Source organism: Equus caballus, chromosome 19, assembly GCF_041296265.1.
Source record: "Equus caballus isolate H_3958 breed thoroughbred chromosome 19, TB-T2T, whole genome shotgun sequence".
In the NCBI taxonomy this organism is placed as follows: Eukaryota; Metazoa; Chordata; class Mammalia; order Perissodactyla; family Equidae; genus Equus; species Equus caballus.
The window spans coordinates 22,860,365-22,877,930 of record NC_091702.1 but is presented as its reverse complement, the minus strand read 5'-3'; the positions used below and the strand labels follow the sequence as shown (position 1 = coordinate 22,877,930).

Here is a 17,566-nt window from a genome sequence, read left to right as displayed (position 1 = left end):
ATCATATGACTTGAAGCATGCCTTAGAATAATGGACCTAACAGACATATACAGAACATTTCATCCAATAGAAGCAGAATACACATCCTTCTCAAGTGTATATGGAACATTCTCCAGGATAAATCATGTGATAGGTCACAAAACAAGTCTTAGCAAATGTAAGAAGATTGAAATCATATCAAGTATCTTTTCCAACCACAATGGTATGAAACTAGAAATAGATGACAGGAGGAAAGCTAGAAAATTCACAAATATGTGAAAATTGAACAACATACTGCTGAACCACCAATGAGCCATGGAAGAAATCAAAAGGGAAATAAAAAAATATCCTGAAGCAAATGAAAATGAAAACACAACATACCAGAACCTGTGAGATGGTGCAAAAGCAGTTCTAAGAGAGAAATTTATAGTGATAAACACCTATGTTAAGAAAAAGAAAGATCTCAAATAAAAAATTTAACTCTATATCTCAACGAACTAGGAAAAAACAAACTAAGCCCAAAGTTAGCAGAAGGAAGGGAATAACAAAGTTCAGAGCAGAAATAAATAAAACAAAGACCAAAAAGACAATAGAAAAGATCAAAGAAACTAAGAGATGTTTTTTTTTTAAAAGCAAAACAAAATTGACAAACCTCTAGCTAGACTAAGAAAAAAGAGGATTCAAATAAATAAAATCAGAAATAAAAGAGGAGATATTACAACAGATACCACAGAAATACAAAGGATGATAAGAGACTACTTACGAACAATTATATACCAACAAATTGGATAACCTAGAAGAAATGGATAAATTCCTAGACATATACAAACTACCAGTACTGATTCATAAAGAATAGAAAATCTGAACAGACAATAACATGCAATGGGATTGGAACAGTAATCAAAAACCTCTCAACAAAGAAAGGCCCAGAACCAGATGATTTCCCTGGAGAATTCTACCAAACGTTTAAAGAATTAATGCAAATCCTTCTCAAAGTCTTCCAAAAATCAAAGAGGAGGGAACACTCCTAAACTCACTTTACAAGGTCAGCATTACCCTGATATTAAAGCCAGATAAGGATGCTACAAAGAGCTGGAAATAAACCCTCACATATAAGATCTACTAATATTTAACAAAGGAGCCAAGAATACTCAATGAGGAAAGGACAGTCTCTTCAATAAATGGTGTTGGGAAAACTGGGTATCAACATGCAGAATAATGAAATTGGAGCCTTATCTTACATCGCTCACAAAAATTAACTTAACATGGATTTAAGACTTAAAAATAAGACCTGAAACCATAAACCTCCTAGAAGAAAACATAGAGAAAAATCTGCTTGACATTGGTCTTGGCAATGATTTCTGGATATGACTCCAAAAGCACAAGCAACAACAGTAAAAATTAATAAGCAGGACTACATCAAACCAAAAAGCTTCTGCACAGCAAATGAAATAATCAACAAAATGAAAAGGCAACCTACCGAATGGGAGAAAATATTTGCAAATGATATATCTGATAAGGGGTTAATATCCAAAATATATAAAGAACTCATACAACTCAAGAGCAAAAACAAAACAAAACAAAGCAAAACAAAAAATACTATTAAAAAATGGGCAGAGGAACTGAATAGACATTTTTCCAAAGAAGACATACAATGGGCCAACAAATATGTGACAAGGTCTTCAACATCACTAACCATCAGGGAAATGCAAATCAAAACCACAATGAGAAATCACCTCCCACCTGTTAGAATGGCTATCATCAAAGACAAGAGATAACAAGTGTTGGGAGGATGCAGAGAAAAGGAAACCCTTGTGCACTGTTGGTGGGAATGTAAATTGGTGCAGCCACTATGGAAAACAGTATGGAGGTTCCTCAAAAAATTAAAAATAGAACTAGTATATGATCTAGTAATCCCACTCCTGGGTATATATCTAAAGGAAATGCAAGCAGACTATCAAAGAGATAACTACATTCCCAAGTTCATTGCAGCAGTATTCATAATAGTCAAGATATGGAAACAATCTAAGTGTCCATCAACAGATGTGTGAATAAAGAAGATATGGTATGTATACACACACACACAATGAGGCATTATTCAACCACAAGAAAGAAGGAAATCCTGCCATTTGCGACAACATGGATGGACCTTGAGGACACATTATGCCACGTGAAATAAGCCAGACAGAGTAAGACAAATACTGCATGATATCACTTATATGTAGAACCTGAAAAAAAAAAAAAAAAGGCAAACAGAAACAGAGAGTAGAAAAGTGGTTGCCTGGGGCTGCAGGGTAAGGGAAATAGGGAGAGGATACGAACTTCCAGTTTTAAGTTAGACAGAGAAAGACAAATATTGTATTACATCACTCATACGTGGAATCTAAAAAAAACCAAACTCATAGAGATAGAGAGTAAAATGGTGGTCGCCAGGGGCTGGGGTTAGTGGAATTGGGAAGATGTTGGCCAAAGGGTACAAACTTCCAGTTATAAGATGAATAAGTTCTGGGGATCTTATGTACAGTGTGGTGACTGCAGTTAATAATACTGTATTATCTACTTGAAAGTTGCTAAGAGAGTAGATCTTAAATGTTCTCAGCACAAAAAAGAAAAGGTAATTATGTGACGTGATGGAGGTGTTAGCTAATGCTGTGAGGGTAATCATTTTGCAATATTTAAGTGTGTCAAATCGATACATTGTACACCTTAAACCTATACAATGTAATATGTCAATTATACCTCAATAAGATGGAAAAAAATCAAACACAGGGATAAACATTTAAGAGGGGCTAATCAAAGTTTTGGATTGCTTTTCAAAATTTTACATACATGAAAAGCAGATTTGAATTTAGTAAACTTGTTTTTTTTAGATATTCTGTTATGTACAATTCTTTACCTGATTATATTTAGCTGTGGAGGAGAGGGAATGATCTCTTTTCACATTGTCAGCCTTTCAGATCTAAATATTAGACTTTATCAGCTATACATATCGATTGAACTACGGCTATGTGCCTAGAAGTGAGTTGTGACCTGGATACAGGGCTAAGGGCAGGCATTGGAGGAGGTAATAACTTTAATTTGGGGCTCAAATTTTTAAAAAGAGTAACTTTCTGGGAATACACTAGCAACCTAACAAAAGTAAATATCCAATAGAACTAACCAATAATTGTTTTTTTCAAGATAAGTATTTAAAAACCAAGATGCAGTAGAGGAATTTGACTGAATAAATAACTCACTTGATTTATTTTTAATACACCTAGTTGCTAAAATTTAAATGTCATCCTGACTACTTGGCCTAAGAACTTAGGCCAGTGGATACTTTTTTTTTTTAAAGATTTTATTTTTTCCTTTTTCTCCCCAAGGCCCCCCGGTACGTAGATGTATGTTCTTCGTTGTGGGTCCTTCCAGTTGTGGTATGTGGGACACCGCCTCGGCGTGGTTTGATGAGCAGTGCCATGTCCACACCCAGGATTCGAACCAACGAAACACTGGGCCACCTGCAGCAGAGCGCGCCAACTTAACCACTCGGCCACGGGGCCAGCCCCAGGCCAGTGGACATTTTTAATGATTAATTTTTGCAAAGCACATTTTATCAATGTAAATCATTTATTCCTGAGCAGCGTGGACTAATTATCCTAGCATTGATTTACATAAATCCAACTAAATCGGTAAAATAAATTCTGATTGTAAATCACTAACTCTGGTTCCACCAGTAGCTCAGTTAAGAACAGACCTGAAACTTCTGCTGATAAATTTTATTATTTTACATCATTCATAAAATCAATAGAAGTTGCTCCTGAAAGTAAGAGTCTTGAGCACCCAGACCTTCGATTGAGCAGTGGGCTGGCATAGGCCCTTCTCCCCTTGTCTGTCTGATGTGCTTTTACTCACCTTTGAAGACTATTCTTTCTACACGTCCACTATAGTACTTAGCAAGTTTTCTTCTATTTATTTTCCTGTTGACTATTTTCTTTCTCCTAGACTGAGAACTCCTTCCATGCCAGGATTCTGTCCCATTCCCAAGCATGATACGGTGTTCAGTATTTAGTAGGCCACTGGTAAATGTCTGCAATAATAAGGTAATTGTAACATATTGTGATATTATATAACCTTGAATATTAATCAATTCCTCGATACAGTTTTATAATAGACCGTGAAAAGATATCTGGTTCTTGAATGCACACATAAAATGGAAGGAGCCACTTTATATCAAAAACTATAAAATCATTTTCTCGGGGATTATAGGAATATAAGTCTTAAATATGTTAGCCATAGTTGTTTGCATCAGTCTGAAAATCTGAAAAAATGGAAAAATGGAGAAAAGATACTTAACCAGAACCCTACTAAGCAGGTAAATGTTTAATAATCTTTCTGAACCAAGATTCTGAAATAAGAAAATCATTTTAGTACTTTCAGAAATATTGAAAATTACTTTAAAACAGATTCTTTCAGGGTACAGCTACCCAATAACATAACTCTTTCCATCTAACTCATCTCCATCTTTACCCAGAGGCAAGTCATTTGAATTGGCTTTGTGAGAAAACTGACTCCTACTGCTCATTGGTCAGTTAGCAGTTACAGAAGGTGCTTCCATGATAAGCTTCAAGGCCCAGACATACTAAATGTTGAACTTTATAAAATATTGTCACTCTGAGAAAGTGACATTTCAGCAGATACCTAAATAATAAAAATGGGCCAACTAGAATGAAAAGTAGGGGGCAGCGAGTGCCAGGTAGAGGAAACAGCACAGAGTGACCTGTGTAAAGACTGGGGCAGAAGAGCCTAAGTATATCTGACTACTGAAATGAAGCCCAGTGTGGGTGCAGCATCCAGGACAGGTTGTGGAGACAGTAGGTGAGTTACGGAGGTAGGCAGAGGCTGAGCAGCCAAGGTTGCTAGGCTTGGAAAGGAGCTTGGAATTTATTTGAAGATAATATTCACATTCACAGGTGACTGGCTGGAATCCTGAATGCCAATTCACCACTTTCCATCAGACACACCCCGAGACCAACAACTATGCCCAGTTGTCTTCACAGGCCACACCTTTTCTGGTGGGTAGATCCATCAAGCACACCAAAATAACAATCAGTTCCTTGGAGAGCACAGGATGTTTTAAAAGCTAGAATGTGCCTGACTTTAAGCAATAAATATCTTTGGTCAAAGACCCTGACTTGTGTCTTACTGTAGAGCACCTTTCTCCTTTGGGAAACCTGAGCTAAAGTTGACCAGATGATGGTTAAAAAAAAAATGGTTTCACATGTTTTCTACTGACCTTAAACCTTCTGATTTGTTTATTTCTACCTTATTTTAGAAGATAGGGGTGTGTGTGTGTGTGTGTGTGTGTGTGTGTGTGTGTGAGAGATAGATTCTTTGGGCAGTATCAGGCTTACATTTCTGCAAGGCAGATAGCCACCAACACAGGCCATGATCCTCCTCACATATACTCTTTTCCTATCAGCCTGAAACCCAAACAGTACAGCCAGTCTTTTGAGTTAGAAAACAAAGAAAGTATTACTTCCAAGAGGCTATTAGTCAATTACAAGGTGCAGGAAAACTCACATACATCCCCTACCCTCACCCCACCCCTTTTCCCATTAGTCAGAATTAGTTATTAGATTAGGTGTCGTTCCAAAAACAAAAGCCTGAGCTTTAGAAGATGAGCAAAGGGAATGTCACCTGTACAAGAGTTGCCCAAACTATCTCCGGAGACCTGGGGACTACCATGGCGAAGGGGCAGGATGCCCTGCTAAAGTGCTTCCATTACGCATTTAACTCTTGGGTGCTGTACTGGATTGAACAGTGCCACACACCCTTCCCAAATCCACTTCCTTCCCAGTACCCCAGAATACGACCTTATTTAGAAATAGGGTCATTAGAAACAGGGTCATTGCAGATGTAATTAATTAAGATGAGGTCATAATTAAGATGAGGCCCATGAGATAGGATGGGCCCTTAATCCAATGTGACCCATGTCCTAAGAAGAAGATAAGGGAGATGAAGACGGATACACAGGGGAGACAGCCATGTGAAGACAGAGGCAGAGATTGGATGCATCTACAATCCAAAGAAGACCAAGCATTGCCAGCAACCACAGAAGCTAGCAGGAGGCAAGGAAGGATTTTCTCCTAGAGCCTTCAGAGAGAGCATGGCCCTGCTGACACTTTGATTTCAGACTTCTAGTCTCTAGAACTGTGAGAATAATTTCTGTTGTTTTATGCTCCTCAGTTTGTGGTACTTTGTTACAATAGCAGCAGGAAACTAACACAGTTACTGAGGGCAAGATTCAGGGAAGTGGGAGATGAGGCACAGGAGCGGTCCCTGAGTTGTGGGTTTATGATGGGAAGATGAGGCACTCTGATGCTCTCAATCAGATGCACCACTGCCGTGTTCCTGGAGCTGCCTTAGGCTAGACTACGCTGGATCCATCAAACTCCTGGATCTTTTGGATGATGATATACTAGGATGGTTGCAAGAAAAAGAAAAACTTCCTTTTGTTCTTTGAAGACAAGCCAAGGTTTTCTGTCTTAAGTGAGTATAATGCTGTCATAATTGGCAACATCAAGGATGAACTTCAAATCATAGTCAGTAGAGGGTGTTATGCAAATTAGGCACACGTTATAAATACAGTGATTTACAAACCAGTTTTCTTCAACATATCATGTAGCGACTTTGACCTTAATCAAATGTTTAACATTGCATTTATATCATGTTGCTGAGAATGTTGCTGAATATAATTCTGAGTAAATCACAGGACCGAACCCATCGTCTTACCCTCAACCTGCTTTCCATCCAGTATTTCTTATGTTAGTTGATGACATTACCCAAACCAAAAACTTTGAAGTCATTATTGTCTCCATCCTCTCCCTGCTCTTTCAAGAATCTAGTTAGGAAATTCCAATTTAACTTCTAAATGCTTTCTTTCACTTTCCTATCCATCACTACTCAGTTTCTCTAGATCAGACAGTCCACCTTCTGGCCTCTTCTTCTAGACCTCTTTTGTCAACGTGTCCCCCTCCTTCTCCTAAACAGTAAATGCCAAGGCCCTCAGGCCTGCTTTTCTTCCCCCAAACCCTCTCATTCTCAGCTGCTCTCTCACCCACTGTCACAGCTTCAGTTACAGTAAGATTCCCATACTTACATCCCCAGCTTGGACCTCTCCTGTGAGCCCTGACTTGTATGCCTGTGAGTCTACTCAAGATCTCTACTTGGATTTTCCATAAATACCTCAAACCTAAATACTCCAGGCTCAATTTGTCATTGTCCCTCAAATCTTTTACTTTTCCACCCTTCTTTATCCAGTTGCTTCAACAAGAAATCTGGGAATTCATCTTGACTCCTCCTTTTCCCTCCCTCTCCAAGTGCTTTTGATTCTACTGATTGATTCTACTCTTAGACATCTTTGACTCTTCAACTCTATTACCATCACTTGATACAAGTCTAAGTGAATATCATCTCTTTCTTGGACACCTTAGAAGCAACACCCTCCCAAACAACTTCGCTGCTCTCCCCCTACCAATATACCATCCACCTTGCCACGAGATCTAATGGCAAACCCATTAATGCCTCTCCATTGCCCACAGGATAATGTTCAAACTCCTTGGCATAACATCCAAGGCCCTGAATCATGTGACCTCTGTCTAACTCTTCAGGTTAAACTCTCCACCTCCTTGCATTTGATGCTCCAGAAATATCAAACTACCTGTGGTTCTGTGCTCACCCCCCACTTCAGGACTTTTGTATATGTTCTTCTCTCTGCGTGGGATAGCCTTACCCCATCTGCAATGTCCACCTGCACACTCCTCTTCAACCTGCAGAATCTGCTCAGTCATCACCTTTCTTGTGGATCTTCTTACTCCTCACTCTTCCAGAACAGAACTAATCATGACTTCCTTTGCACCACGTCTCCGAACTTTGTACATATTTGGAAAAATTTGTTTATCTGACTTTCTCTCTGACCAGAGTGGACACTTTTTGCGGGAAAGGGACTATTTTCATCATGACAGCACTTACCATAGTGGCTTGCAGAGAGCAGGACTCAGTAAGTATTTGTTGAACTAAAGTCCTCCTTGTCCTTGGATGAAAAAGCCCACTTCACATGGCATAGTAGATGGCACTTTGGATAAATTATTTCCAGTAATAAAAATAAACATTTTGTTAAGCAATGATATTGCTATGTCACATAATTAGGAGGTTTTAATAAAAACTAATTTCAGATAGTTCTATATAAGTGGAAATGTCAATTGCTTGACTCAAATTACACTTTATTTCCTTAGAAGCAGAGCATTTTATTGATCGTTCTCTTTTTTCACCCATTACAATCTCTGAGTATGTACCATCCCCCATCTCTAAAATATATCCTAAATCTGCCTCTTGTCTCCATCGCACTGCTACACTGCCACTCCTGGCCATCACTGTATCTCATCTGGGCTCCTGTAAAAGCCCCCTGACTGGCCTGCGCTCTGCACACAGCTAGAGTGCTTCTTTTCAAATACAGATCAGATCCTGTTACTACCCGGCTGCAAAGCCTCATTCAAACTCCTTATCATAGCCTACACAGTCCTAAACCATCTGCCTTCCTGCGCTTGTGCTGCCTCCCTGACTGTGCCGGGACCACCACCTCTAGCCCACTATTCCTGCCTCACTAGCACTCTTTCTGTTCCTCAACCTCATTAGCCCCTTATTGCCTCTGCACTTGTTCCTTGGCCTCTAGATTCCTGCACGGCTGTCTCCTTGGTCGTTCAGATCTCCGTTCACATGGTTTCTCCTTAAAGAGGTCCTCTTCATCACCCAGTTGAAAGCAGCCACCAGCCACACAGTGTCACACGACCCTGTTCTATTTTCTTCATAGCCCTAATCACTTAGCAGCGGAGTTGAGTGGTAAAGCACGTGAGCACGAGAGCTGACTCTGTGGGCTCAAATCCCAGCCACACCTTTCACCAGCTGGGTGACCTGGTGCAAAGCACTTCACCTTTCAATGCCTCTGCTTTCCGAATAATGACAGTACCTACTTCATAGAATTGTTGTGTGTTAATACATTTAAACTGCTCAACACAGAGCCTGGCTTATAGTAAGCACTCCATGCATGTTAGCTATTATCATTTATTTATTGTTTGGCTCTCCCTTCTGTACCTTCCTTACACTCACCCCACCACCACCATCACCACCAAGCATGTACATCAAAAAGAGTGGAGACCTTACTGCCTTGCCCCGACTCCGTTATTTCCTAGTGGGGGCCAGGTATATTTGTTGAATGAATTAAGTTTTGGAAACAAGTGCTGAAGGCTTTTATCTCAAATTGGTCTCATTTTCAAAAACTCTCAGATCTGTAGAAGAAGCACTAGGAAGTATTGTGGTTTCTTTGATCCTTAGTTTCTATCTCTCAGTGCACTGCTTGAGGGAGGTAGGAGAAGTAAAGACTGGTTCCATCACTTACGAACTAGAGGACTATAAACAAGCTGCTCTGGGCCTCGAGAGGCTCATCTATAGAACTGGGCTTGTTACTAGTGGCTGAAGACAGACTGACGAGTCAGCTGTGGGGGTTTTTGTTGTTGTTTCTTTGTTTTGTCATCAGCTCTAAGATCTATGATTTTACAAATATAATCAAAGTCCAGGAAGAAAATATTAAAGTCCACAAGGTAAAACTTTAAGTTATTTTACAGTTTACCTGAGAGCAAGTTATGTTAAGCAATCCAGTAGCCAGCTCCGTTTATATCTCTGGGATTATTGCTAATCACCTAAAAGATTAGTCTTTAACTTTACGCACATACGTTGACCCACAAACATATACATCTCTATCTGTTTAGTTATATGCTTAATTAGTAACTACAAAAAATCAAAACGTAAAACAATAACCTCAAACTTGCAAGCTTGAAACACCATTAAAGTGTGCCTTTCATATAAATGCTTCCCTCCAACTTTGAAAACGAAACAAATTTTCTCCTAATAATCTCATTATCAGTCCGAAATTTATGATTATCTGACTTCTTTGGGTCAGATTAAATTGAAATTACTATATTAAGGTGCAAAATTATATGTACCAGGTGTCTTAAGGCCTCAATCAATAAGTTTGGAGTCGTTCTCTTACCATCTCCTTGAGACAGTTCTTCCAAATGTTTTCTTTCTGGATTTCAGGTTGTGGTTCTGCTGGTGAAGTTCTCTCTCCCATTCTGTACTCACTGCTGCTCCAACCTTTAACAAGAAATCTGGATTCAATGCTCTTTCTGCTACCATTGACCCACTGAAAGAATTTTTTTCAGGTGGTGTTTTCCCATTTATTTATTGATTTATATTAGTATAGGCTCCTGGATTTTTATTTTATTCAATGGTTTATAATCCATCATTATTATTTACTTTGATACTAAAATCATCCAATCTTTAGCCATTAGGAGATCCTTCAAGCCGCCACCTGTGTCCTCTTGACCAGTCCCCATCATTATTGATCACTTCCCTATCTTCTAGCACAACAGGCTCATCCTGTATTTTACCTGCCCCAGCCCTGGAATCAGGCTTTTTCCCAAAGAGCTGTGGTTCCTTTTACTGGAGAATGGGATGTGGAAACCACGGCTTGGGTGCTAGATGTACTACTGGCTTATCATTGCTCGAGCTATAAGAATTTGTAGTCACCTCCTTTCACCACATATTAGCTAGAATTTACATTCCATAGCAAGTCTGGTTCCAGAAGACAGTGGATTTTTATTATTTTTCTCGGCATCTCCATTTTGCGTCAGAATGGCCTCCTGCTTTGGACAGAGAGACTCATCACACTGAAACGGTTCCAGGTTTCCATTTGAGGATCTTCTTCAGGAGGGAGCCCTCGGTCACAGGCGTGCAATACACACCTGTGTCCTGCAGAGTCCGCTGTGCGGTGCGCAGCGCAGTCTCAGGGCCTTCTCTAACCTGAAGCGTCTGCAGCACTTCGCAGGAACACCGACGAGGGGGCACGTCAGCGCCCCTACTTCCTCCCGACGCCGCCTCTGATTGGCTCCTGGGCATATAAGACACCGGTGAATGAGCCGCCGGCCCTGGCAGAAACTTGCCGGAGGTCTTTGGGTGGCATCGTCCTTTCGCCCTCAACCCGCGGGCGAGCCGACCCCGGGGAGGATGAAGTCGTCCTGTGTCCTGCTCACCGCCCTGGTGGCGCTGGCCGCCTATTACATCTACATTCCCCTGCCCAGCTCAGTGTCCGATCCCTGGAAGCTGATGTTGCTGGACGCGACTTTTCGGACCGCACAGCAAGTGGTGAGACGCAGCCCAGCGCTGATTCTGTTTCTCTTCTCAAGCAGTATTTGAAGGGGGAAACAAAATTTCCGGACCACGTCCCACGAGAATGCATGTTTTTCTAATGCAATGAGGCTATCGCTTTTTAAGGTAGTTCGGTCTGGCATTTTCAGCGTGTCGTATTCGCCTCCTTCTTGCTAGCCGCGGGCCAGATCTATCTCTCCTTGCCTGCATTGGTGACGGAGAAGGTGAAGTTCTCTAATAGAATTTGGCAACCGTTTAACCCTTCGTCTGTCCTAAATATCCCCCCCCCTTTCTTGGTTTGCAACGTCAAAAATCAATACTGCATCATTTTATAAACCATCCCTCCCCCATTTTCGTTCTCCTACAGGGGCCGGCGGAGAGGGAGTTAAATGTTTTAGGAAGGCTCTGGGAAAATCAGGCTCTCATTCTGGGCAACGCAGCCACCTTAAGAGCAGAAGCGGGCACGGGCCAGCTCCCGACGTCCCCAGACTGGAGCCCTGCATCCCGGGGGCAGCAGTCAGGGCTCTAAGCACTGGAGGAGCCGCGCGGCTCTCGCATTTCATGCGTGGCGTTTGTCAGCTCAGCCCGAGAAAGGAGGCCTGGAGGCTGGGGCTGGCTGCGGGAGAGGCGGCGGGACGGCAGCGGCTGTTTGCCTGGTGCCTGTGGTTTCTGCTTGCCTGCAACGTTTACTTTTTGTCCTTGAAGGAGATAACGTCTGCCCGAGCCAGGGTACCCTGGCTTACCCTGCCAGGGTAACATTTCTCTCTACTGTATCATGGGTGTGTATTTTGTTTCCCTGCCTGGGGTTTGTTCTCCTGTAAAGGGCATTCAGAGAATCTAAAATCTAAACTACCATCTGCAGCCAAAGCTGAGCCTAAGACTGAACAGTGTTTCTGAGCAGCCTGCCGGATCTGAACTCCGAACCCTCCTGCAAAACCAGCCCCTCCCGTCCCCCACCCACGGGCTTTAAACGTTGTAAACCCCCTTTTTTTTTTTTCAGGAATGTCTAGAGAAAGAGAGACAAAAAAAAATCCTGATTTTCCTAGAGGATGGATGCTCCTTTTCCTGTCCATTCTAATTGTGTCTGTAGGATGACATAGTCTCTGGGGGCTCTGTCCTATCAAAAAGCCCCTTGGCTAGGGGCTTGCAGCACATTCCTAGTAGGCATTTGTTTGTCTTGAATCCAGTCACGTTCTCCACCCAGGTGGCCTGTTGTCCCTTAGGAAGGGTCTACGAAGCCATCGATCCACTTACCTCCCTCCTGCCTACTCTGATGTTGACATGGTGGAAGAATGACCAGCCCCTTCTCTTGCATGGGTTCCAAGAAAGGCAGGCTTCATGTAGGAAGGCTGCAGTCCCTCTTCCTCCAGAAATTATGTAATTTGAGAGTAACATCCTTCAAAGATTCTGGGGTACCATTGTCTTTACCTGGGTGGGCTAAGTGGCCTTCTACAGTAAATAATGGCTAATAAGAATAAGAAGAACAGGGCAAAAAAGAATCAAACTGCTATATTGGCCACAGAAATTCTTCTTAGTTTTCAGGTCACCAAGGAGGTCTTCTCCACCATAAGTAATTTGGGAAAAGCCAGGTTTGGAGAAAAGCTTTTCATCCTCAGCTGGACTGCCAGCCGCCGGAGGCGAGGACTTTGGTCCCCGTGGTCCTTTCCAGAATGTGCCCTCGGCTGTTGTTGGGAACAATAGTGTGTGTAAGGCCGAGTCACAGAGTTGGATGGGGTAACAAAACACGGTCACCTGACACTGTGGCCTGGGAGTGGGTTTGCACAGAAGTGGCTCTCATCAGTTGTCTTCTGAATTGTGGAACATCAGAAATATCATTCAGACCACGTGGAAGCATCTTCTGCCCTTTAAGGCAATTTACCAGTGTCGCTTCAAATTGTCCTGGGGAAAAGGCAACATGGCTTGAGGCGTTGTATGTTAATAAGAGCGTGACTGTTAGAGTCGTGCCTCCCTGAATCCCATCCCATCCCATCCCAGCCAGGTCGCTTACTGCCTGTGAGGCCAGGCAATTTACTAATCTTTTCTGATCCTCAGTTTTCCATGGAAAATAGGGCAAATAGCTGCCTTGTAAGGTTGCTGTGAGGTTAATAATGTATTTAAATGTCTGGAACTTGTAGTGTTCTTCTAAAAGTTGTCCCAAAGGTCCCCTATGGATTGTGGGGAAAATCTGTGGGATTCCCCAACTTTGCTGAAACAATAAAACTAATGTAAACTGGAAGCATTTTATCTCACTGAAAGCTGGAGAGCTCCCATGAAATTAATTGCATGCCGGTTAATTTTAGTGAAAGTTGATTGGCTCAATTACGAAAGCAAATGAAGCTGCTTCAGACCTGAAGCTTGGCCTCCTTCCTAACACAGCAGGCACCTGCCTAGCATCAAGAACTATGAATGCTACATTTCTTCTGTTGTCATTAGCAAATGCGTCACCCCTCACTGCCCCTTCTTGTCTCCTTTATCCTCTGCAGATAAGTCAAATTACTGGGATTATGTTCATTGTGCTTTTCTTCCTTGGGGCCTTCCACTATTACTTAAGAAGAAGCTACTTGGGATCTTTCTCTTAGTCATCTCAAACACAGATGCCCTATTAGAATCCCCTGGGGAGCTCTAATAAGTCCTGATGCCCAAGTCACACCCTATATAAAATTTTATTCAGAATCTCTAGAAGGTGAGTCCCAGGCATTGGTGTTGTTTAAAAGCTCCCTAGGTGATTTCAATGTGCAGCAAAATTTGAGAACCACTGTTCTTTGAGATAAATAAAAAGCATTCCAGATGGAGATAGTATGTTTTCCTTACCCTGCTCGAGTCACATTGCACACATGTTGCTGGGAGAGAGCCCCTTTACATGAGCCTGGATTAGTTTATCAGATTAGTTGGTTGATACTTTGGCTCTAAGAGTCTAAGGGGATAAAATACTAGCTAGGCAAATTTCAGTGTTAGAGCAAAGCCATCATAAGACTTGAGCAGGGGAAAAGCACAAACAAAAGTGGGTCTGGGAAGAGCAGTGGAGAGAGGTTTAGATGAAGACTGGGCAGCTGGAAACCAGAAGGACAAAAGGAGGGAGTTTTAGGGGAGTTTCTGAATACCGACTTCAAAATGCTATGCAAGCAAAGATTTTAAAAAGTGGTAATCCCAGTACACATGAAGATACTGAGAACTGTGCACTGCTGAGTTCGGCAATATCTGTTGGAAGCCAGAGAAGCATGTTTATTCTTTGAACCAGCAATTTCTCTGGATGAATTTAAGTAATCATGGATATAGGCAAAGCTGTAGCTATAAATATGGAAACATTTTATAGGATCAGAAACCTTGTTCAACTAGTCCAAAAGCGCTACTATTTTTGAGAAATATGGGAGAACATTCAGTAACCTTTTTTTTTTTTTTTTTTTGGTGAGGAAGATTGGTCCTGAGCTAACATCTCTTGCCAATCTTCCTCTTTTTGCTTGAGGAAGATTGTCGCCAAGCTAACATCTGTACCAATCTTCCTCTATTTTGTATGTGGGATGCCACCACAGCATGGCTTGATAGCAGTGGGTAGGTCCACACCCAGGATTCAAACTGGTGAACCCCAGGCCGCTGAAGCAGAGCGTGCAAACTTCACCACCACGCCACTGAGTGGCCCCCTCAGTAACCTTTTTCATCTTTCTTTTTTTGCAGCATTATTTGAAAGAATGAAGGGCTGGCCCCGTGGCGGAGTGATTAAGTTGGCGCGCTCTGCTTCAGCGGCCCAGAGTTTCACTGGTTCAGATCCTGGGCTTGGACATGGCACCGCTCATCAGGCCATGTTGAGGCGGCATTCCACATGCCACAACTAGAAGAACCCAAGACTAAAATATACATCTATGTGCTGGGGGGATTTGGGGAGAAAAAGCAATTAAAAAAACAATAAATAAATAAATACATAAAAGAATGAAAACTTAAGAACAATAAGAAATTAAGTAAATTATGGTAAACCCATATTTTGGAATAGTATACAGTCAAAAAATTTAGGTTGTAAAGTAACAGTGAATGGCCTACAAAAGATTTGTGCTGTACATTAAGTGGGAAAATGCCACAAAACAGCGTGTATGCCATTATCCCATTTAAAATGTCCATATCAAAACATATAGTTATGTATATCTCTATTTATATACATATAGAAAAAGCAGAAGGATATAATTTAAAATACAGTGATTTTTTTCTGGGTTGTAAGGTTATATCTTCAAGGTTCAAACCTGTATATTCTCGTTTTTCTACAATGAACATACCATAAGAAATTATTTAAAACCCTTTTTCGTAGTAGGTTTTCGTAGATTTCCTACTTCTAAAGTGGAATTGATGTGCATACACGTATCAATGTGGTTAATATTTTAGTAATTGTTCTATGAAAAAAAGCAGATTTCTTTGAAAAAGGCATCCTGGATCCCCTGATACAGCTGTCACAAGTGGATGCTTCATGCTCAGTCACTGAGATGTAAAACAGATTGAAAGCCTACTGTGTGAGGTTTTAGGGAGATGCTAAAATGATCTAAAAGACACTACAGCCTGGCAGAATGGAGAAGCCATGTTAATATACAGCTATTAAAAAGGTAGCTGTCAGGTGTTGCAGAAGAGATACAGTTACAGAGGCTCATAGGAGAGAGAGGTCATGGACAGTTTACAGGGGTGGTGAAGATGGTGACTGATGGCTATAAGGGTATCTGAAGGGAGTTCAGAGCAAGAGCTTGGCTTGGCTTGTCTTGATTACCTCCTAATTTACTAGTTCTTATACTATGTATCTTTTTGATGACGTAATGTGAAAGAGAGGTTGTTGAAACTGGTATTTCTGCTGAGTGTTCTCCCATTTCTTATGGATGACCGTGCTTTCAGACCAGTTGAGCCTGGTTTTTCGTCCTGTAAAATGTCCCCAAACCTGGTCAAATCTAAAGTAATCTCACCAGAATTTTCTGTGCATGCTGTGCCTTTGGGCTGTATGGGAGTGATTTAATTGACAGCTCAGCTGGATGCTATCCAGAGCTTCAATTTGCTAACCTTTTTCATAACCCTTCATGAACTGGAATGTTTACTAATGTCAGGTAAATTTAACTTGAAAGCATTAGTAAATAATAAAAGTTTTGTCTACCTCTTTTCAGACCTGTCATGATACATATTTCTTCATGTAAGTGAAAGATTTCACCAACTACAATAATTTTTAGCTTATTTGATGAGATTTTCTTTAAACACCTGGCGGCAGACGGGCGTTAAGAATAACATCAGAGGGCCGGCCCAGTGGTGTAGTGGTTAAGTTCGTGCCCTCTGCTTTGGTGGCCTAGGGTTCTCAAGTTCAGATCCTGGGCGTGGACCTACACACTGCTCATCAAGCCATGCTGTGGCTGCGTCCCACGTACAAAATAGAGGAAGACGGGCACAGCTGTTAGCTCAGGGACAATCTTCCTCAAACATAAAGAGGAAGATTGGCACTGATTGTTAGCTCAGGACCAACCTTTCTCACCAAGAAAAATAAAAGCTTCTAGGGAAGTATTTAATCAGGATCAGTCTGACAGGTGAGCAATCTGAGCTGATCTCGGTAGATAGCACCTCCTGGTGGATGCATTTGAAGACTAAGGTCAGATTGATTTGCTGCCAGGTGTGTTAGACAATGCCTGATTTATAGTTTTCCTTTTAATTTTTCCTAGAACTCTACAAATATAGCCCTGAGCTCAGAAATACCATCATTATTACTGTATTTTAATGGGACATCGTATTTCTAACATATGGCTTTAGCTTGATCTGAAGACATTTCTGTGAGGTGTGAAAGTGCAATAATCAGTCTCAAACATGCTATTAACGCAAAAGTACTTCTTTTAAAATCATGAGTATATGTTTGATTTTACTGCCACATAAAACTATGTGAGAACTGTCTACCACTTGTTTTCGCCTTCATTTTATGTTTATAAAGAATTAAGAAATGTAATTGAATTTCCCAGTGGCAAACCTAGCTATATTCCCTAATATGTGTCACATTATGAAATTTTAACAGTCTATCTTTGTGTTTCCAAAATAAAATTAAAATCCTACCATTTGGAAGCCATCACTCATTCATTAAATATTAACTGAACAGCAATGCTAGGAACTGGCAAAACAAAAATGAAAAAGGCACATATCTAATCTTGAGGAGTTTACAGTCGAGTGGAGGGCAGATAAACCTATTGATAGTTACAGAGTGTGCGCTTGAGTGACAGAAGGAGAGTCATGATAGAGGCATTTATGGGTTGCCACAAAAGCCTTAAAAAGGGTGTCTAATGTAGACCTGGGCATGGGGAACTGTTTCGCTTTCACATTGCCATCTAATCTGAGTTATCCAGGTTGAGTG

The 17,566-nt window shown here is 41.3% G+C and overlaps 2 protein-coding genes across 28 annotated transcripts in view; one reads left to right on the top strand and one right to left on the bottom strand.

The window, feature by feature from the left end:
* Positions 1-10,951, bottom strand: part of ECT2 (epithelial cell transforming 2) — a 108,169-nt gene extending 97,218 nt beyond the window's left edge. For 8 of the 27 annotated variants that reach the window (XR_011429027.1, XR_011429026.1, XR_011429034.1 and 5 more), the window contains exons 1-4: positions 10,818-10,951; positions 10,064-10,167; positions 7,990-8,092; positions 3,871-4,045 (exon numbers count right to left, since the gene is read on the bottom strand). The gene's annotated coding sequence lies outside the window, so the exon portion shown is untranslated. Of the gene's footprint in view, positions 1-3,870; positions 4,046-7,989; positions 8,093-10,063; positions 10,168-10,602 lie in introns of those variants that run through there. The other 19 variants (XR_011429023.1, XR_011429025.1, XR_011429024.1 and 16 more) reach the window with 9 other exon arrangements.
* Positions 10,846-17,566, top strand: part of NCEH1 (neutral cholesterol ester hydrolase 1) — a 55,569-nt gene continuing 48,848 nt past the window's right edge. Inside the window, exon 1 of the mRNA XM_001495343.4 lies at positions 10,846-11,217. Within this exon, the coding sequence (XP_001495393.1) occupies positions 10,987-11,217 (231 nt within the window). The 5' untranslated portion in view covers positions 10,846-10,986. The remainder of the gene's footprint in view (positions 11,218-17,566) is intronic.